The 23,929-nt window shown below is 37.1% G+C and overlaps 1 protein-coding gene across 7 annotated transcripts in view; it reads right to left on the minus strand.

The window, feature by feature from the left end:
* Positions 1-23,929, minus strand: part of LOC150110256 (pyruvate dehydrogenase phosphatase regulatory subunit, mitochondrial) — a 366,839-nt gene that overhangs the window by 51,644 nt on the left and 291,266 nt on the right. For all 7 annotated transcript variants that reach the window (XM_090398625.1, XM_090398618.1, XM_090398634.1 and 4 more), the window contains exon 17: positions 1,277-1,456. In XM_090398625.1, the coding sequence (XP_090254751.1) occupies positions 1,277-1,456 (180 nt within the window). The remainder of the gene's footprint in view (positions 1-1,276; positions 1,457-23,929) is intronic.

The raw sequence follows: 23,929 nt of genomic DNA on the forward strand, positions 1-23,929 counted from the left end.
ATCTTTAATCTCTTGCACATGATTCATACATCTCTGAGGTCATTTATACTAACTAATATCATCTCCTTCTCATTTGAACTCTACTTCACTGCTATCACCATACTATCAAATCTCCAGGCAAACACTTCTCTACTCTGCACATCCTGAATCAGCAAATCTCCATCGATCATACCTATTGCAGCCTCCATTCTTTCTTCTCGCACTTGCTTCCCTAACTCATTCCACTTCATACATTCTTTCTCTCTCTCTCTCTCTCTCTCTCTCACCCCCCCCCCTTTTCCCCTATCCTCTATCTCCTACACTCACACTCTCTTTCCCTGTCACTATCACTCCCTCACCCTTCCCTTTTTCTCTTGCTTTCTCATTATTATGTCTTTCTCCTTTGCCTACTCTTGATTTCCTTGTGCTTAACTGTAATACAGAAAATGAATTACAGTCAGCTCTATACTACCTTGGCAAGATTGTTACTAAGAATGGCATGAGCGTATCCTCTGAAAGACAAGAAAAAGGAGCTATTCCAAGTATAATTACTGCCCAATAACAACAATATTTAAGTTATTCACTGGACTTCTAGAAACTTTGATAATTCAATATTAATCATGACACCAACTTCTGCCTATTGAACAAAAGTGAATATTGCAGAAACTCCAGAGGAACAAAAGACCATTTTAAGCCACAGAATGATTTTGAAAAATTTGAAAAGCAAACTTATATAATGGCATTGATTGATTACCAGAAAGCATCTGACTCCTTGCTGCAAACTGAAATTATAAAATATATAGAAATTTTAGGAGTAAGTAAAAACATTATGGATGTTTGTGATTGTCTTTAGGCAGGAGATGAATTTCACTGCCTGATGTGAGATCACTGACCCACTTATTGGAGGCCTGAAGTGACTTGAAAAAGTTTACTAATAACCTTTCATGGGTGGGAAACCACATTATGAAATCATTCTTCTAAGTATTTGAAAGTCAAATATTAATAAAATTTGCTAAAATTTAAAAAAATCCTAGAGGTTGGATAAGGCCTGAATTGGATTCATTTGCACATCAAAGATTTCATTTTGCTGTTTCATGTTTCATATTACTCTTTGACTGTGAACTCTGTTAATGAATATGGAAATAATAATAACATCTGAAGAATAAGAACAGGAAATGTGACACTGACAGATGCTATGAAAATACTGAACTATTAGCCCTTCTTCTTTAGCGTGATGCACATAAAAAACGTATAAAAAATATTCCATATTAAAGTAAAAATGTTTTGTCTTCTTTACCTCAAATTTTACCCTAAAAGCTCGTCCACATTCCAGTGGAGTAGTTGTTATATCCAGATCTTGACCCCAAAATGCAAAGAACTTTTCAGTGCGTATTGATTTCATGGCATAGTATCCTGCATGCTGTATACCATATTTTTCTCCACTTTCCAGTAAATGGTCATAAACATGTAATGCATACTATTAAAAATACAGAAATTGAAAATTTCACATTAGGTTTTATAATTACATAAAAAGTTTACACAGCAAAAATACTAATAAAGTACAAAAAAATTAATGAGTGACTCATTCTGTCAATTAAGACTTAATCAATGAAATCATTCTTCTAAGTGTTTGAAAGTAAATATTAGTAAAATTTGCTAATACTTGCTACTTCTTATTAGTTTTACTATTAGTATAGTTTTTCATAGCATACAAATATAATTTTATATTTGCATAGGATAATAAAGGGAAGGGCTTGAAGAGTTCATTCAGTGATTATGCTTTTCTGCATACAGGTAGTGGAAGAATGTATACCCAATAAGAGCAGGCTGACATTTACACCTTTGACATTTTCAGAGAGGGTTTGAAAAGAGTAAGAGTACAAGGAAATACATGTTCCATTCAAAGATCATGTTTCTTGCTTTTTCTTTTTTGTTTAGTTTAGTGCACTGTTTCAAAGAGTAGAATAAATTCCATTTGGGACATACCTAATCTTATCCACTACATTTCTCAGCCACAATCCAACTATGATCAAAAAACAAAAGGACTACTACATGCAAGCAAACTGGACATGATTCTATAAATAGAAACAATGTATATTATATATTAGAAACAATGTATTCTATAAGTAGAAACTAGTAATAATTGTCAAAAAATGTTTGTGCTGTGAAAATCAGTGTTGAGCAACAACCTTATCAACAATAGGATAATTTCCTTAAGGACTGACTGTAATCCAATACCAATCACATGCTTACAAATTTATGCCTCTACAAGTGATGCAGATGAAAAGACCACTGACCTCTTCTACAGGGATCTGAATTTAGTCATAGATGCAATACCAAAAAGAGTCATTTTGATCATTTAGGGTGATTTCAATGCAAAAGTTGGGAAAAGTATGGAAGACCACAAGACAGTCCTGCGATCTCATGGACTGAGCACCCAAAATGGAAGAGGTGAAAGACTGATCGACTTTTGTACAGAAAGAGAACAAGAGAACTTACGGTTACTAACACCTTATTTAAGCAACACAATAGATTAAACAATATGGTCCTAGGCACGGACAATTCCCTTGCAATTTCACGTCAAACTCGAGTAGTATACCATCCAATCTCACAGATATATTCACATTAAGGTTCTGTAATATGCTATTCACCTCTATTTCATTCACTTCAGTTCCTGTATAAGCTATCAGTTCCCTCATTCCTGCAATATCACCACCTGAGTGATATACTCTTGCAAAGTGTTCACTTAAGTAATTCCACTATTTTGACTGATTCAGTTACCTTCCCACTATCAGCATTCCCTAAAATCATTCTGCAGTATACATTTTTTTCTTTTACTTGCAGCATATTGAAAGAACTGTTTGGAATTCTCTTTAGCCTGCTTGCTAACTTCCTTTCATAATCTGCTTTTGCTTTTCGCACCACACTAATTACCTTTCTAGCTGGTGCCTTGTACAGTTCCCGTGTGCATGCAGATCACCTTTCTCCTTAAATTCCCTCCAGAATTGTTTCTTTTTTTGCAGCTCCAGCTTAATGGTGCTATTCATCCATTTAACCCCACTTGATTTACTCTCCTGCCTCTAGGTATGTGGTCAGCCATTACCTCCCTCAAACACTCCTTTACCACTTCCCATGCCCTATCAACATCTAGCCCTTGCAGTTTTACATGCCATGGCACTGATCCAAGCAATCTCCTAAGCTTGTCGTACTTACCAGCCCGGTAATTTTACATACACCCTGTCTTAACTGAAAATTCCACACATTTAGCCACTTCCCAGGTCAAGACCATATGATCATTCTCACCAATTAGTGGCAACGTGGTCATATTCGTTAAAGACAAATTCTCAGATAAAATTACTAGATTGAGCACTCTTGAACCTCCTAGTATATTCCATTACATGCTGTCTGAGGTAATTATCCCTTAGCAACTGCATAAAATCCATTTCCTTCCTCCCGTGTCCTCTCCTCCCTCCAATCAATGTTACCATAGTTGAAACCCCCATAATAATTACCTATCCTCCACTCATTGAGTCTATTTGCCGATGCATACTATCTCCATCATCTTTTTCATCCCCTTGGTCTATAGCAGCATCTAACTGTATATTTTGTTCTGATGGCCTCTATCTCACAGATAGCCTCAAATGTGCTATTTTCACTATCCTGCAGTTGAACTTCTATTCTCTTTGGTGCAGTTCATCGGTTATCATCAATAACACTCCTCTTCCTCCCATTCTTTTCTCTTTATGCTTCCTGAACACACTATACATTGTATTCCACTAACTATATCATCTTGTGTTAGCCATGGCTCACTAATGCCAATAATCTTTGGCCAGGATAACCCAACCAAGGCCAAAAATTCCTCCTAATGCTCCTGGCATTAATGTACATAAAGTGCAAAAGCACCCTAGGTCTACTTCTATCTTGACACCTTCTGCTAACTATCCCTTTCTGGTTTGTTACCGTTAGTACTAACTCAGGTATATTATACACATTCTTACACTCAACAGTCTCACTGACCTGCATATCCACTCAGCAGCTTCCCCCCCAAAGCTCTAGTTTTCCTGATTCTGCACATCCACTTTCACTTCATTCGACAATTTTTCCAGTCTCTGCACACAAAATCCATTTAGTTGCAAACCATCCTTCTTGTATAAATCCTTTCGCCAATCAAACTCACTCCACACATCGCAAACTCCACACCACTTCTCCTGCATAACTTATACATCGAGTCATTCGCTTTTATGGTCCTCCTTCTCAGCTCTACTCTGTCATACCGCAGCAACAGACTCATTATTTTAACACTCTTACTTTTCTTTTGCAACTTCCAGTAATTCTTTGAAGTCCTCTCTCAATGTTTCCATAAGTTTCTCATGAGAGAGAGAGAGTGTCAAATGTTTTTTCAAAATCTATGAAGCACAGATAGACCTGTTTATGCACAACAATTGATCTTTCACATATCATTCTGAGGTTTAATATTGCATTGCTTGTGCTTTTTTCCCCACTTCTGAATCTATATTGTTCTTCAGCTATTATTTTATTTACCTAGTTTTGACATCTGTCCAATATTATTCTAAGAAATACTTTCAAGGCATTGCTCATTAAGTTAAACGTTTTGTAATCAGCACATTTAAATGAATTTTTTTTTTTTTTTTGTATTGGAATGATTATTAAGTTTTTCATAGTTTTAGGCAAGGTAGCATAATTGTATAATAAAAAATCTTATTAACTGGATGATATCATTATCTCCTTTTTTTGTGTGCATTTCATTTGTAACTAAATCTGGACCTAATATTTATTTATATTTAATTTTTAAGTGTTTTTTCTTACTTCTTCAGTTAAAACTGAAGGATCACTTATTTCATTCTCCTAATTAGTTTTTAGATCTTCCCTATTATCTGAATAGAGGTCTTTAATATATTTCTCCTGGTGTTCTAGGCTATCTCATTCTTCAAAAAGTGCATTCCCTTTACATTTTTTATACATATGAGTTGTTTTTCCCTTTTTCTTTCCTGTATTGTATTTTGTGAAATCATGGCAACTGTCTAAGTTTTCAATTTCTTAACTTGTCATTCAACCATATTTCTTTTGCCTCCTTACCTTTTTGAGTTATTTCCTTATTTGTTTCCTATATTTATTTATATCTTTACCTTTCTCTTTTTTTTTTCCTTCTTTCTTTATTTAAATCCATAATTTCATCAGTCATCCATTATTTTATTTTTTCTTTCCTTTTTTTCTTTTCTTTTTTCCATTTAGGTATAAAAGTCTTCTGATGTTTTGAGCATTATTTCCTGTAAATTAATCCAAGTCTTCATATTACACCTTTTTTTTTTTTTGCTGCTTGTATTTTAAATTTCTCACATTCGCTATGAAATAATTCTGGTGAAATAATTAAATTAATTAATTCTTTAAATTAATTATCTGTTTCTGATGCATACTTATTTGAAGTCTGTTTATCATTCCAGTTTACTCTAAAGTTTTAATGACTACTTTTTTGTTAATCTCTTCAATTTTATTTATATTATGAAGAACTTGAAGCATTTACTCAAATTTCATCATTCTTACAGCTTTTATTTTGGAGTTACTCCTAGTGTCAATCCTGTAGTTTGAACCAGATAAGGTCACATGGGTCCTAACCTCATCTGTATAAACATATTATGTTTATTTATTCCAGAAAGAGACCTTTGCCCTAAATATTTTACATTTTGATACTCTTACTTTCTTCTGATTACAACAATTGATCTTTCACAAATCATTCCAAGGTTTAGTATTGCATTGTTTTTGCTTTTTCCACTTCTGAAAAAAAAAGTAGTATCATATTTGCTACCTAATAGCAAAGAAAATTAACAAGCATGAGAAAGTGATGGCTAGCTTTTCATATCCTCTGATGAATCATCAGAGGATATGAAATGTAGCATCTTCTTCTTATTTTTTTTTTTGCTACCTTTTTGCATTTAAGTATTATTATTATTATTACCCCAAGACTGTATGGAGTCAAAGACTCATCTATGACTTCATAGATGAGTCTTTGTCATACACACAGCACATCATATCATGCCTTAAACATTCAAATTCTCTGCAGACAGCACATTCTCAGACAAGGCATTCCAATTATTCACAACTCTGCATGCAAAAAAACCTGCTTCTAACTACCCTGCTCACACCCTCCTTATACAGCCTTCCAGGGATGTCCTCTGGTTCTCCATTGATTGTCAACCGTTTGCTGTAAAACCTCTCCAACATTGATCCTGTAACAACCCCTTACTAATTTGTAGGTCTCTATCATATCACCCCTTTTCCTCCTATCCACTAGACTCTGTAAATTGCATCTTCTCAACCTTTCCTCATAGTTGACATTCCAGAGATCAGAAACTAGTAAGTTGTCTCTGGACCCTTTCCAACATCTCTTTGTCAATTTGAAAATGAGGTGACCAAATCTGTGTACAGAAATCCATTGTATAAAGCTTTGCCTAATCAAAGCTTTATACAATGGAACAAGAATCTCCTTACTTCTACAAGTCAATGTCCTCCACATCATTCCCAGAATTCTTTATGTTGTCCTCACAATTTTGTCAATGTGTCCCCTAATTTCAGATCCTTATCTACTATCACCCCATGATCTCTTATTTCCTCCGCCTCCAACAATATATTCCCACCAGCATAAATTCTACATCCCATCTTTGTTTTCCAAATTTTAAAACCTTACATTTTGCAACATTGAACTCATATCCCCATTTTCATGCCCATTCACTCAATTTATTCGAGTCTTCTTGTAAGGTCACAACATCTTCTCTACTCTTCATAGTTCATTCCAACTTTGCATCATCTGCAAACAATTGAATATCCCCATCTGTGCACAGAAGTCCATGTGTGGCCTTAATAATAGTTGTTCCAAATGTCTGCCTTATACTTGGATAGGCATTTCCACGTGTTATAACAATCCTCCTCAAAGGATCATTATAAGGTTTGTAGTATCTGAAATTTTGTGCTAAAGAGCATCCCTGGCATTAAATTCTTGCATTATACTAATGCTTTTCATGTAATGCTATATGAAGATCAGATGAATATCCTATCTACTAAAGGTTTAATATCAGGAAATCTAGCTATCCAAGGATAAGGAATGACTCATCAAATCTAACAGGCAGCAAAGTGACTGTTCAAATAATTGCAGGGAAACTTGCAGCAGTGTAGACTAATGAAAACTAATTACAGTAAAACCCTGTTTTTACATTCCCACAATTTACGTTTTCCTCCCATATACGTCATTTTCCATTGGTCCTGTCGTAAGGCCTATTCTTATGATATATTGTTTTCCTGCCATTAACAACTTGATGCAGACGTTATTTCCTGTGATTTGTGTTTTTTCTCGGGTGGCAATACTGATTTTCGAATCGATTTCTGTGGAAATGTGTGCATTTCTGTTCCCAGATGGCACTGCTTTCAGCTGTAAGTTTCGTTTCCACCATCACGGTGACTTGCACGCTTGATGCAGCAACGTAGTGATGAGCGATACCGTGATTTTTCAATCACAGTACAAATTGATATTGCAGAATTTCTGCTACGCAATTTAGCGTGTGAAAGTTGCTTTCAAGATGTGGTGGTGGATTATCCATGTTAGTAACATGGAGAAAAAAGACAGAAAATGTATTTCGGTAGAAGAAAAGATGGCAATTCTGCAACATGTAGATTGGCATGCTGGAACACGTGTGCATTTAGCAAAAGATGTTGGACTCTCCTCCGTGTCCACTTTGAACACGATAGTAGAAAACAGGTCAAGAAGCATTAAACTCAATGCAAAGCAATCTGGCGCTATGTCAAAAAAAAAAAAAAAAAATCAATAATTAAAGATTTTTTTTAAATAGATAAATGTAAGTAATTCTAAATGCATTTATTTTCAGTTATTAAATTTTGTAATCGAGTATGTAGACTCACATACTAACAGTAAGTCATCTTTTAGCCTTTTTTTAAATGTTTTTTTTAGATTTCCTGCTATTTACACTTTTTTCCATCAGTCCCTGAAAAGTGTAAAAAAGGGGTTTTACTGTATATACAGATACAAAGAAAACAATGCTGGTAAAGTGCTATTGGTATTCTGCAACAGCATTCCTCTTACATAAATTACTAATAAACTGAATAGGAGCATATTAATATAGGATTTTTTTGTCACATCCTTTCCTGTTCCCAAGCAAACTGGATAACTTAATAAAAATCAGGGAACTAACCAAGCTTCAACACATATGTTAAAGCAGTTTTTCCTTTCTTTCATGCTTACATGGTGATCAGAATGCATTATGAAAAATTATGGAGACAACTACCGTGTTAGAGCAAAACTTTAATTTAATATAAACCAAAATGAACGCTCGATGTTTCGACCTTCATATCAAGGCCATCATCTGGAGCATACACATATATACAAGAAACAAGCTGCACTACAATCTACATGTTGAAAATTTATTTATCACTAGGTTAGACTATATAATAGATTTAGTTTAATCCTTTATCCCAGTGAGAGCAAACAAAGTTTGCGCCTGAAAATATCTTCAGGACTAAATTTAGTCCTGAAGATATTTTCAGGCGCAAACTTTGTTTGCTCTCACTGGGATAAAGGATTAAACTAAATCTATTATATAGTCTAACCTAGTGATAAATAAATTTTCAACATCTTTCTCTAAATCCAGAGTAATTTTTAAAAAAGGTGATAAACCTTTTGGCAACTCCCATAGGCACAGATGACTTGCTACTGCTTCTGCCTGGTATCTCCAGCTCTGGGCCTGGCTCCCACTGAAGAGACCTCAATAAAGGTCGAAACTAGTCTGGGTAGATGGCCAATCCCTTTAATGCATAACAGTATACATATCCACATAGGAAATGTGTTTTGCATTATGGGAGATACTGGGTTAGAAGTGCCTGGTAGCTTGCTCCACCTTTGCCATGAGTTGCCTTGGTGTTGCACTACTTACTGGATAAGATAGTACAACACTATATTTAGTCCTGAAGATATTTTCAGGCGCAAACTTTGTTTGCTCTCACTGGGATAAAGGATTAAACTAAATCTATTATACAATCTACATGGTTTGCTAAAGTTACTGACCAACCATTACAACAATTATTGGCCTGACCTCTGGTGAGGGAAAAAAAAACTTTACTACATCAAAGCTACAGTCCTATTATTATCATCTATTAGGTTACAAAATTAAATTGGGATAGAGAGCAACATGTTTATATATATATATACAGGGTGTTCGGGATAAATTTGACAGTTTCGTAAGGAAAAAGAAAATCTTCTTTGTATCTATTAAATTTAATGAATTGACAAAAAAACATTACAGGCAGAGTTAATTACAATACTATCAACAAGATTTACTCAAAATAACCACCATTAGCATCGATCACAGCTTCAATTCTGCTTCGGAACCTCGAACAAGCTGATGCTACAGTCTCCCTGGGAAGGGTCGCAAAAACTGTTTTAATTTTATCCATTAACTGGGCTTTTGTATTACTGGAAGTGTGATTGGTGTCTTTTTCAACTGCGCCCCATACAAAATAATCCATGGGGTTAAGGTCTGGGGAGTTTGGAGGCCAAACGTTTGGACTGGTGAAGTCGTAGAAATTTTCAGACAACCATTTTTGACTTTTCCCAGAGGTGTGGCAAGGGGCCGAATCCTGCTGCCATACATACGGCCTACCATTGGCTACCCTTGTTATCCAGGGCTTGACTACAGTTAGCAACTCCACGAACAAAGCCCGAATTCCAATGCCAGGGTTCTTCAACACCTGTTCCTGCAGATTTGCGAGGAATTCTGCTGTACGAACGCAATCAGATCGTCTGCTAGGGATCTTTCTTCTTGCTACATCCTCGTAGTCACCATTGCAAGTCTCTAGTTCATGCCTGATTGTTTTTACTGTATTCAGGGAGCATTGGGCAGCAGTCGTAATATCCTTATTTTGATGGCCGGCACAAATCATCATGATACAAGTTATTCTCTTCCATGATTCAGGTGGGTTCCAGCTATCCATCCTTTCTGACATCTTGTATATGAATGAAGAAGGGTCCAAACTTTTAAATGAAGAGAAGTGTGTGTTAATACATGTAACTTACGGAAAAATATAATTAATTATAAATATGTCAAATTTATCCCGAACACCCTGTATATATATATTAATTAAGGATACCAAATAATTTTATAAACTTGGTTTTTTTTACTCCTTCTCCCAAGTAAGCAAAAACAGTTAAGTTTGCACCTGAACATAGTTCAAGTCTAAAAGGTAGTAAAACATCAGGGCAACTCGTTGTAAAGGTGGGTAAAGCTCTGATCACTATTCTTAGTATTTCCCATAATGTAAAACACATCTCACTAGAAGATGTATACTGTTATACATTATGGGTGGGGGATCACTACCCAGACCAGTTTCAACCTTTTTTGAGGTCTCCTCAGTGAGTAGCTAGACCCTGAAATACCAAGGTTTTTAGTAATACAGAGTCTTATCAAGTCTGGGTAGTGACCCCCCCACCCCACCCATAATGTATAACAGTATACATCTTCTAGTGAGATGTGTTTTACATTATGGGAAATACTAAGAATAGTGATGCTTTACCCACCTTTACAACGAGTTGCCTTGGTGTTGCACTACCTTTTAGACTTGATCTACGTTCACGTGAAAACTTAACTGTTTTGCTTACTTGGGAGAAGGAGTAAAAAAAACAAGTTTATAAAATTACTTGGCATCCTTAATATATATTATCCCCAAGGTAAAAAAAAAAAAAAATTTCACATCTTTATCTCATCCAGAGTTTCTTATTCAAAGTAAAAGCACCTTGTAGGAACTTGTATAGGTAAAGTTGATAAGACTCTGTATTACTAAAAACCTTGGTATTTCTAGCTACTCACTGAGGAGACCTCAAAAAAGGGTGAAACTGGTCTGGGTAGTGACCCCCCCCACACCCATAATGTATAACAGTATACATCTTCTAGTGAGATGTGTTTTACATTATGGAAAATACTAAGAATAGTTATCAGATCTTTACCCACCTTTACAACGACTTGCCCTGGTGTTGCACTACCTTTTAGACTTGAACTACATTCAGGTGCAAACTTAACTGTTTTGCTTACTTGGGAGAAGGAGTAAAAAAAACCAAGTTTATAAAATTACTTGGTATCCTTAATATATATTATCCCCAAGGTAAAAAAAAATTTTCACATATATATATATATATATAAAACTATGTGATTATACATATAAATTTCAACCAATTGGTATGGAATAGTTTCCAATAAAAGCTGAAAATTGCTCGAAGTCCTAAAATATGCTGGAAAGAAACTGAGTAGGCTGAATATGTGCCATCCAAATTCTTGGAATTTTTATGCAACCATTATTGTTGAGATTAGAGTGGTTAATCAGAGTTTCACAGGTTCTTTAAATTTTCATTCATACCAGCTTTTTGTATGGTGTAAAGAACAGGTACTTTTCCAATCAATTTGGTGTAGGGTGTTGAGAGCATGATCTGAGTGGCCTGCTTCACCAAAATTGTTATATTCGATGCGTTTTTTTTATTTATTTTTATTTTTATTTTTTTTTTATTTTAACGTATAGGGATTGTACGTCCAGTTTCACCAATATAAGGTTAGTTACAGGTGCAGTAGATGCAATAAACTCCAGGATGTGCCAATGGGAGGAGAGGATCCTTAGAGGAGTTCAATATGTTTATTAATTTTATAGGTGGTTTAAAAGTGGCATTAAGATTATAATGGTGTAGGATTCTATTGATTTTTTCTGAAAACTCTTTAATGTATGGGATGGCTATGATTTTACTGTAAGCTATATTCTTTTTTGATGAAGTTTTATGAAGAACTTTGTTAATAGTATTTTTGTTATAGCCATTATTTATAAATGTGTTGAGCTACATACATACATCTTCAAGGCCCACCCTTCCTAATTGGGTTGTGGGGGCAACAGCTGCAAGAGGAACTTCCAATGGTCACGATCCTCTGCCACCAAGCTCAGGTGTTCTGGTGGGATTCCCAAATGTGTCCACCCAAGGTTTTGGATATAATCTATCCAGTGAGTCCTTGGCCTTCCACGTGGCCTCCCACCCTCTGGCTTGGCAAAGAGGGTCTGCTGAGGGAGCCTCTCCTGTGGCATTCTGACCAGGTGCCCGTACCAATGTAACTGTGATCTCTCAACACGGAGAAGCAGCGGTTGAGTATCGAGGGTTTCCCGAATTGCAGAGCTTCTGACTCTGTCGAGTTTTGTCAGCCCCACAACCCGTCGAAGGAACCTCATATCAGCCGCTTGAGTTCGTGTCCACATTCTTTCGGTCATTACCCAACTCTCATGACCATAGGTGAGGATGGGGACACAGACTGTATTGAAGACAGCCAGCTTTGCCTTCTGACTTAACTCCCACTTCAATACTACTGAATGGCCAAGCTCCCGCAATATTGAGCTTGCTAAGCCAATTTGAGTATCTAGCTCTACGTCCCATTTTCCATCATTCATGAATATGGACCCAAGGTATTTAAACTTCTCCACCTGCCTCATTGGGACTCCACTTACATTTAGAGTGCACTGGGATGGTTGTCTTGAGACCACAAATGTTTCAGTTTTGGCCACACTGATCTTCATTGCAGCGTCTGCACAGCTACAAACCTATCCAGGGTCCGCTGGAGGTCATCTGTGGAAGAGCAAAGCAGAACTAGGTCATCTGCAAAAAGCAGACATCCAATGCTACATTTTCCAATTCTGACACACTCACTGCCTCGACCGTGCCTATCAATCCAGTCCATAAATATTATGAAAAGGAGGGGTGACAGAACACACCCTTGACAGAGGCCAATGGAGACTGTGAACGGTTCAGACTTTGTGCTGTTTACCCTGACACAAAACTCTGGGCATTCATACAGGGACTTTATGGCAGCTAGTAGTTGACCATCCACTCCATACTCCTATACTACTTGCCAAAGCTTATCCGGAGGAACCCGGTCATATGCCTTCTCCAAGTCCACAAAACATGTGTAGACATTCTTGGCATATTCCCAAGATTTCTCAAAGACTTGCCTTAAAGTGAAGATTTGGTCAGTTGTGCTTCTACCAGGACAAAAGCCACGTTGTTCTTCCTAGAACTTTGACTCAACTATGCTCCTGCACCATCTTTCCAAGCACTTAGCATACACTTTCCCAGGCAGGCTGAGCAGAGAGATGCCACGATAGTTACTGCAATCCTTCTGGTCTCCCTTCTTAAAGACTGGTATTATTATGCCTGTCTGCCATTGCTTTGGTGCTCGCCCAGATATCCAAGCAGCCTGACACACTTGAGTCAGCCAGAGAACACTGTCTTGATTTAAGGCTTTTAGCATTTCGGGCCGAATTTCATCATTGCCAGTAGCCTTGCCCGATTTTAGTGATTTTATTGCTAAATGGACCTCTTCTGCTGTGAGACTAGTCATTGTCCCAATCTGCACCTCTTGGATGTCCACAACTGCTGGGCCACCTGGGTTAAGAAGGCTCTCAAAGTATTCCCTCCATCCTTCTCGGTTGTTAAAAGTGCACCATCAGAGGCCTTAATTGCCCTTGCTGTGCACGATTTCCTCCCTTGAAGGCAGTGGATGGTCTGCCAGAATACTTTGTTTGCATTTGCATAGGATGAGTCTAATCTTTCTCCAAAGGATTCCCAAGCCTTCTGCTTTGCTGCCTTAGCAGCAGCTTTTCGTGCCTCAGCATACCACAAACGCATCTCAGGTGACCTGACTCTAAGCCATGTTAGGTAGGACTCCTTTTTTGCCCGGACAGTTTTTCGGACTTCTTGGTTCCACCAAGGTGTCCTTTTCTCACTGCCTGTTGCCACGCCGACCGCTTTCTGCCACACCATGAGAGTGCAGAGGCAGTGACAGCTGTTCTGAACAGCTTCCATTCCTCCTCAACATCTGCAGTATGCTTGGGAATCTCTTTGAACCTGGAGGAAATGTCATCTGCAAAATTCTTCCTCACAACCTCATTTTCCAATGTCTCCCATTTCACGCGCTATAGCTGCTTAGGCCTACTAGCGTTGATGGTAGCATCTGGTTTCTGAAGCCGTAGAGTGCACACAACAAGGTGGTGGTCAGTTGACAGTTCTACCCCTCTTCTCACATGAACGTCCAACACTGAGGAAAATAGGTCTGCTGAGACTATAAAGAAGTCAATCAGAGACCTCTGTTCTAGTGTATCCCTGTATCTGGTATACTTATGGAACTTCTCGGTGCTGGAAGAAAGTATTCATCATGGACAAGCTGTTAGTATAGCAGAAATCCAATAATTTCAACCCATTCACGTTAAGGTCAGGGGCACCGTTCTTCCCAACCACACCCCTCCATGTCTGGTCATCTGTTCCAACATGTGCATTGAAGTCACCCATTAGCAAGACTGATTCCATGTCTGCCACCCTGTCAAAAGCAGCATCCACTTCCTCTAGGAAGGCAGAGTATTCTGACTCCAGATTAGGTGCATAGGCTTGCACCACAGCCAAATCATGGTTTTTTTATCTGAAGCCTTAACACACATACCCGTCCCCCCAATGGGATCCACTCAGCAACACAGTCTGACAGCTGGGGGCTTGTGAGTATCCCCACACCCGCCTGAGCAGACATTGTCGGGCTCACACCAGAGTAGTAGAGCTTCCACCCCTTATCCAGGTCGACAGTTCCAGAGCCTCTCCTCTTGGTTGAAGAAAGCCTGACTAAGTCTAGCTGGTAATGCTTGGCTTCCTCAACCAGTTCCAACTCCTTCCCTGTCAGAGAGAAGATGTTCCAGTTGCCTAAAGCCATAGTCTGGTGCCGTTGTCGTTGCCATTTCCATCCTTTTGCAGAACTATTTCTTTGCACTGCCCCTAAACACCTCCCCAAACGGGTAGTGGGCCCATTGATGAAGTTTCCTCTAGCAGAGTGCTGAGGAGTGGTGTCTAAGGGAGACTGTAACATATTTTTCGAACAGGTCCCTCTGCCTAAAACCCGAACGCGTCCCTTGGTAACCCACACGACGGACGATGCGGTATGAACATTTTTTGATGGTCTGATCATGTTACAGTGTTTGATAATGTCCTGTTAGCACAAGACAAAATGACACAGAAAAATAGGAAAGATTCCCCTCGAATACTCTAATAGCATTTGGGGGAAGGAGCAAGAAGAGAAGAAAGAAAGAAGCAAGGGAGGAAGAGGAGGGACCAGTCTACAGATGATATAACAGATGTATATTACATGAAGTAAGGCATGGTCCAGCATCAGGTACCTCGGGTTTGCCACACCCGTACTCACTAAAGTGAGCCCCTGAGGACTGTTTAAGAGCTAATAATCTTTAATTCTTATTTAATAATTTGCTCTAATCAACAAGCTCTTAAACAAGAATTAGATTATTAGCAACATATTTATAAATAATGGCTATAACAAAAATACTATTAACAAAGTTCTTCATAAAACTTCATCAAAAAAGGATATAGATTACAGTAAAACCATGGCCATCCCATACATTAAAGGGTTATCAGAAAAAAATCAATAGAATTCTACACCAGAAAACCACCTATAAAATTAAAAAACATATTGAACTCCTCTAAGGATCCTCTCCTTCCATTGGCACATCCTGGAGTTTATTGCGTCTTCTGCACCTGTAACTTACTTTATATTGGTGAAACTAGATGTACATCCCTATATGTAAAAAAGAACACAAAAGACACATTAAATATAACAATTTTGGTGAAGTGGGCCTCTCAGATCATGTTCTCAACACCCTACATCAAATTGATTGGAAAAGTACCTGCTCTTTACACCATACAAAAAAACCTGGTATGAAAGAAAATTTAAAGAAGACTGTAAAATTCTGATTAATCACCCTAATCTCGACAATAATTGTGGCATAAAAATTCCAAGAATTTGGATGCAATTTATATGTATAATCACATAATTTTATATATATATATATATATAAACATGTTGCTCTCCAGCCCAATTTAATTTTGTAACCTAATAGATAATAATAATAAGACTCTAGCTTTGATGTAGTAAATTTATTTTTTTTTTCCTCACCAGAGGTCAGACCAATAATTTTTGTAATGGTTGGGCAGTAACTTTAGCAAATCATGTAGATCAGATGTGGCCAACTTTATTCTATACAATATGATGATGAGTGGTAGCGTCACGGGCAGCACACTTTTAGATAGAACTTAAATAAATATAAACTCTCCATTTTTTCAAGGCAATAGTTACATGTATTGAATTACTATATTTGCTAAATCATTTTACTACTGGGAGAACAATATAAAATACTTGATTGATTTAAATATAAGTTGTTAAATTAAATTTAGTTACATATTTCTGGTTTTTTTACATGTAACACAACTTAATGAGAACACTGTGGGCATTCATGTGTGGCAACAAGTTCATCAAAATCAATTTTCAATGATGATGATGACGACGATATTCGTAACAAATCCTGAAGATGGTTATCAGTCAGTTGGCTTCTTTGTGACGATTTAACCGCCCCTCATAGTTGAGAAAGTGCATTCACATATGAATGTGCTTCAAAACATAGATGCAATTCTCAAGCTGAAATTACTTAATGCAGGATATTTTTCCCTTGGTACCAGTTTCCAAAAGTCAATGCCTATCTCCACACTTGACTGGAAAAAAAGGGATCACTTTGAAGGTCACATGACTCCATGCTGCTCTGAAATGTCACATTTCATTGGGTTGTTAAATAATGTCAGTTGTGGCTGCATGTCAGAAAATCGCTTACTGAATTGCTCCAAAAGTTGGTCTAACATTGGCACAGAAAACTTGAAGTCAATGTCATGGCTCTCCTCCATCAACTCCCTGCAGGAAGGGAAATGTACCAAGTTTCCTCTGACTAGGGTGAATTTAAAAACCTTTAGTCGACTTTTGAACCCATCTAGGTGTCCAACTAAATCTGGGATTGTTTGGTTACATACCTATAACTTCACATTGAGTTCATTCATGTGGTGTGTGTGATGTCTGTTAGAAAGGCAAGTAAGCTGTTAAAATGAGGATCACATAGTTTTGTGTTTTGTTCTTTGTTTGTCTTCTGATGTTCCTCTAAAAACTGTTTTATTTCCTTTCTCAAAGCAAAAAAACATTTCAAACAGTTCCCTCTGCTTAGCCAAAGTACTTCAGTGTACAACACTAAATCATCATATTCTGCCTCCATTTCTGTTAGAAAAGAAAGAAACTTTGTGTGTGTGAGTGTGTGTCAAGGCTCGATTTCTGCCCTTAATTAGATTCACACTTTCATTTCAGTTTTCATAACATCCTCTATCTCCAGAATTTTACTACACAGAGCCTCCTGATGTATAATGCAGTGCAATACAGGGCAATTGATTCCCTTTCCTTAGTAAGCCAACTAAGCCTGTCTGAGTACCATGCACTGATTTGACAGCATCTGTCACAATAGCTGTGAGATTGTTGATGTCACCAGCACCATTTACAACCTTCATAACTGCATCATAAATGTCTTGACCTTTGGCTGTGTTATGCTTTCAAACTTACTGGCAATTTTATGTTTCCCAAATGAACGTGCCATTTTCACAGAACAGTATTTTACAAATTCACCATCAGATAATGGTTTTTTTACTTTTGCTATCTCTGCGCTTACAACAAATGATGCCAAGAGTGAGCTTTTTTTTTGCATTGATGTTGGTTTAATAAAAACAGATTTCTGAGCACTAACCTTTCTCTTCAAATTACGTACAATTTTAGTATGTACTTGTAAGCAATTTTTGAAAAATTCAGTGTGATCATTTTATAAAGGTGTTTCATCCTCCTCAATGTGAAATCATAAGAAAATTAAGCATACAGGAAATACGAGAGGATGGATTAAATGTGAGTGAACAGGAGTTATTTGGAGAAATAAATAACCTTGATGTCAATAACGTGATAGGATTTCATGACATATCACCATGAATCTTAAAGGAATGTTCCAGGGAATTGACAGTAGCATTGGTGTGCCTATTTAATAAGAGTCTTACAACAGCATAGGTTCCAAGGAAGTGGAAAGAAGGTAAAATTGTTTCACTGCATAAAGTTAGTAATAACACTGTGGCTACAAATTATAGGTCAATCTGGAGTTGGGATGAAGGTACTAAAGAGATTGGCGAGAAGTAGGATACAGAAATGGGTTCATAACAGCAGTATTCTCTCTGGTTATTAGCATGGGTTTGTTAAAGGAGATCATGTTTTACTGACTTACTTATGCACTATAACATGGTGACAAATGTCTTGGACGAGAGGGATGCATATGCAGTGCTATACTTGGGTTTTGTAAAAGCTTTTGATAGACTGTCACATGCCAAACTCTTAACTAAGATGAAAGAGATGGGAATGAATAACTGAAGACTAGTGAGTTGAACTGGTTTCTGGCTGTCACATAGGTATCAGAAAGTTGTTATGGGGTTGCAGTGTCCCGAAGGAGGAGGAGGGTCACTAGTGGTGTACTGCAGGGTTCAGTTTGATTAATTGATATACAAATTGTTATTCAATTTGTATATCGATGATATGGAGATGGGTTTAACTGGTGATATGCATCTATTTACAGATGATTCAAAATTAGGGAGTGCAATGCAGAGTCAAGCAGATGTGGCCTTTGGCATAACAGTGGGACTAGTTCAAAAAAATTTTAATGGAGAACACAAGGAACCAAAATCCTAATTGGTGCCATCTGTTGTTCAATAAAGAGAGAAAAAACAAGAATTAATTAGATCTTAAAATGACTGTATCCCAGATTTCTGGTCAACTGATACAGTCATACTTATTCAGGTTTGGAGTATGTTTTCAAACTATTGCTAATTCCAAAAATAATCTCACTGCCTCTTTCTTTTAAGGTTACATGGTGATCAGCATTCATATTTAAGAATTTAGGGACACAAAACACACATGTTGAAATGATTAATTTACTAATTATTAATAAAAGAACAGCTGACGTTTCGACCGCTGTATTAAGGTCATCATCAGAAGGATATATGTGTATAGGGAACCAAGCTACATGCTCTTGCACCCTATACTGGTAAATTAAATCTACGCTGTTAATTAATCTTTTTCTTAGCCTGACCTCTAGCGATAATTAGATAAAATAAAATAAAATAAAAATTGAAAAAATACATTTTTAAAAAATATTTAAAAAAAAAATAAATAAAATAAATAATTACTGAAATAAGAGCCAACAGGCTTCACTTTGGCGAAGTAAAATTATTTAAAGTTAAGTGGATATTGAATACCACATTATTTTTTAGCCGAATAAGAAACTCAAAGATAGGAGATCTAATCCAAGAGTTTCATGCCAAATACAGAAAACTATAAAGTTCGGTGAATCCAAGCATAAGCCAACACCTGGTACTGCAATGCTAGGGCAACTCGTAGTAAAGGTGGAGTAAGCTCCGATCACTGTTCTTAGTATTTTCCCATAATGTAAAACACAGTTCCTAAGAGATGTATTACTGTTCTACATTTTGAGGGGTCACTACCCAGACCGGTTTCGACCTTTTTTGAGGTCTCATCAGTGAGTAGGTAGACCTAGATGTAATACTAAGTCTTTTCTTAAAATCCTTTCTTTGTAATACTAAGGTTTCAATAGTCAGAACATATTTCTTAGCATTGAACTACCAGGTGTTGGCTTATGCTTGGACTCGCCAAACTTTATAGTTTTCTATATTTGGCATGAAACTCTTAGATTAGATTTCCTATCTTTGAGTTTCTTATTCAGCTAAGAAATAATGTGGTATTCAATATCCACTTAACTTTGAATAAAATAAATAAAAAAATGCAATAAACTCTGCTAAAGTCCTCATGTACTAAGATTCTTCTGGATTTGTACAGTTCAGATTGTTATACTATGATTTTCTTCAGGACTTGTACAGTTCAAGTTGCTATTGAATGTTAAGTGAAAAAAAAAAAAAAAAAAACACTTCACAAAGTCTTCTTGTAGTAGGATTTTTCTTCAGCTTATTCTAGTGTTGCTATAAAGGTTGCAAATGGGTCCTCCACATTCTTGGAATGGTTAGGCCATCATTTTTGTTCAGATTTGGGTTATGTTTGAGCATTTCACATGCTTCTTTAAATTTCTTCTCAAACCAGATTTTGGTGCGGTGTAGGGACTTGGTACTTTTCCAATCAATTCTGTGGTATGTTTGGAGTGCATGGTCAGAAAGGCCGGTTTTTCCAAAATGGAGAAATTTTTAATGTGTCGTTTGTGTTCGTTCTTCCTAATTGGGATGGTTCGCCCTGTTTCCCCTATGTATGGTAGGTTACATATTCATTGTATTTTGTATACCCCTGGGTGGGCTAGGTGCGGAAGAGAATCTTTAGAAGAACTGAGTAGGTGTCTTAAATTTGTCGGGGGTTTAAAGGTGGTTTTGAGGTTGTATTTGTGTAGTGTTCTATTTTTTCGGAAATTCCCCTAACATAAGGTATGGCAATAGCATTCTTAAAATCTTTTTTGTTTTTACTAGTATCTCTGTGGAGGATCTTGTGAATAGTTTTTTTACGGTATCCATTTTTTATAAATGTATGGTTGATTATCTTATATTCCTGGTTTAGAGCTTGTTTATTTGAACAAATAGTTTGAGCTCTGTGTTTGAGGGTGCTTATGAAACCTAGTTTTTGAGTTGGGTGGTGATAAGAATTTTTGTGTATATACTGGACTGCGTGTGTGTGTGTGTGCGTGTGTGTGTAGGTTTGCGGTAGACTGAGAAGGAGAGACAGCCTGAGGGAAGACGTGTGACGAGTGTGTCTAGGAAAAGAAGAGAGTTGTTTCTTTCTATTTCAATGGTGAATTGGATATGTTAGTGTTTTTTGTTCAGGTGGCTAAGGAATGTATTTAGTGCTTTGCGGCCGTGGGGCCAAAATGATGAAAATAACCTTGACATATCTGAGCTAAATTTTGGGCTTTAGGCACGCTGACTCTAGAGCTTGTTGCTCAAAGTCTTCCACATAAAAGTTAGCAATTGTGGGGGGTGGGGTGAGCCATGACTGTACCCTCTTTTTGAAGGTAAAAATTGTTTTATCCACGAAATATCCGGAGCGGAGTACGTGGGCAAAGAGGGTCATAGTGTCGTGTGAAAATATGTTCTGTAAGAACAAGATAGTATCATTGATCGGGACATTGGTGAAAAAGGAAGTTATGTCAAAGCTGACTAATAAATCTTGGTCATTGAGTGTAATACTTTTAATTTTGTTTATGAAATGTTGTGTATTTTTTATGTAGGAAGGGGACTGACCTACCAATTCCTTGAGTGTGTTCGCTAATTTTTTGGCTAAGTGGTAATTTGGGCTGTCGATTCCTTCAACAATCTGAATTTATGGCCTGCCAAAAATACACAAAGCAGACACACAACTTTGTCCAATTGTTGAAGGAATTGACAGTCCAAATTACCACTTAGCCAAAAAATTAGCAGCCACACTCAAGGAATTGGTAGGTCAGTCCCCTTCCTACATAAAAAATACAGATTTCATAAACTGTGTGAAGGGGAGAGGGTATTCAAGTCATGGTCTGCTAGACCTGACTTGCCATAATGATACTGCCAAATCTATTTTTTTATGTTCTCCAAGACATATCTCGTTGGTTCTTCCTGTCTGTCCATAGAATGCCAGGTCACAAGAACAGGGCATTTCATATACTCCTGGATGTGATAAAGAAGAGAGTTTGCTTTTAGGTGAATGGATGAGAGTTGGCAATTTGACATATGGTTGTAATATGGTGTGTAGCTGACATTTATTGCCTGAGTGTGTTATGAATGTAGACACATTGAATCAGTTTAAGACAAGGTTTGGATGAGTTCTGTGGGTGATAGCATGTATCTCCCACAAATGTCTGACTCCATGGAATGAGATTTTAATAATAATAACCTTTTATCCTGATTTTTCAGTTATGTACTTTTATGTAAGTTTGTGAAATACATTGATCTGAAGGCTTTTAGGTGCCAGGCCATTAGATCGCTCTGAAGAAAAAAAAAAAAAAGCTGAGTGTTATTTTGTGTAGTAACTGGTGATCCTGGTGATTTTAGTAACATTTAGTTTATTTTTGATTGCCTGATGATAGAATGGAAGTTATATCTGCATAAGGTGAAGGTTAACAGGAAGAGATATGTAGTTAGATGTTCTAGAGGCCAGGAAACGTGAAGGGTGGTGGTGATGATAAAGAAATGTATAAACAACTTGGGTTAGTGAATAGGTGATCATTACAGGAGATTTTAATTAATATAATATAGATTGGAATGAAGAGATAGCAGCCGTGAATAAGGAAAATGCATTTCTTGAGTTCCTGAAAGACAACTACCTTAGACGGCACTTAAAAAACAGCAGAGGGCATGTGAGGATTGAGAGTCTTAGATCTAATCATTTCATCAGAGAATGTGAATGTCAGTGGGATGTCACATTTTCCTCCATTTGATGAGAATGATCATGAAGTGATCACCTGGGTGGTAGCCAACCAAATGAAGACTTCTATGAGGAAAGGACATACAGTGCATGGAAGTACAAGGTTAATGATAATGAAAAGTTTAGGAGGCAGCTTGGTGCTAATGGAATGAGGAGTTAAGTAAGGAGATAAATCCTACTTGAGCACTTATCAAGAGATATGTAACAGCATCAATCAATGTGTGAATGCATTACAAAGATCAAAAGGCTGAATAAGGTGTCAAGTGGATGAACAAAGAGATTACGAATAAACTGTGGAAGAAGATGCCACCGAGAAGGTAGCTCAAGTTGAAGAATAGTAATATTCAGTTGCAAAAAGAGTGTAAAGAACAGGCCAGGGCAGTAATTCAGTAAGGACAGCAATACAAGGCAGAAATTAGCAAATCAGGTGAAGAAAATGCTAAACAGTTTTTTCATTTGTTTCTATTTGCCACAGATATGTGGCAAATAGAAAGACGATTATGGTAAGATGACGTTAATGGATGAAAAATGGGAAGATTTGTAATTCTGCAAAGGACAAAATCGAGGTATTCAGTGAGGAATTCATCAGAAAGTTTTATCCTCATCAGTGTTAAATCAGGAGAAGCTCAAGTGTAGAGAGAGAGAGAAGATTGCTTGCTAGTGAGTTAGCAAGAGGCATTGAAGAGTTAAATAGCTTGATGTCAATAAGGCAATAGGATGATGATATATCACTAAATTCTTAAGGAAATGCTCCTGGGAGTGAGTGTCAGAATAGGCATTAGTGTCAAACTAGGCATACCTATTTAACAAGAGTTGTGCAACAGCACAAGTCCAAAAAAGTAGAAGGAAGGTAAAATTGTTCCTCTTATCAGTATTAGTGATAAAACTGAGGCTACAAATTATAGGCAAATCGGTATATCTGAAGTTATAGTTAAGATGTTCAAGAGGCTGATGAGAGCTAAGATACAAGATACAGAAGTGTGTTGATAACAGCAACATTTTCTGTGACTGCCAGTATCGGTTTTTTAAAGAGAGGTTATCTTTTTTCCAACTTGCTTATGTATGATAATGAGATGACAAATGCATCTGGACAAGAGAGAGATGCGCGCGCGCACACACACACACACACACACACACACACACACACACACACACACACACACACACACACACACAGTGGTATACTTAGATTTTGCAAAGGCTTTTGATAGATTGCCACAACAAGTTGATAACTAATTTGGAGCAGATGGGATTAGATACTAGATTAGTGAGTCGGATAGTTACTGGCTGTCAGGTATCAGCAAGTTGTGAATGGGGATTCAGTATTCCAAAAGAGAAAAGTCACTAGTGGTATGCCAGAGGGTTCTGTTTTGGGGCTACTTTGTTTAACTTGTATATTACTGATATTGGGGAAAGCTTAAATGAAAATATGCAACTGATTTCATATGGTGTAAACTTAGGAAGAATAATGAGGAGTCAAGCAGATGCTGAGTTGGCAAGAGAGTGGAACTATCAGTTCAATGTTGCAAAGTGTAGGTTTCTGA

The sequence above is a fragment of the Typopeltis vanoorti genome, chromosome 1 (assembly GCF_054136105.1).
Source record: "Typopeltis vanoorti isolate ZY-2024b chromosome 1, IOZ_Tvanoo_1.0, whole genome shotgun sequence".
Classification (NCBI taxonomy): domain Eukaryota; kingdom Metazoa; phylum Arthropoda; class Arachnida; order Uropygi; family Thelyphonidae; genus Typopeltis; species Typopeltis vanoorti.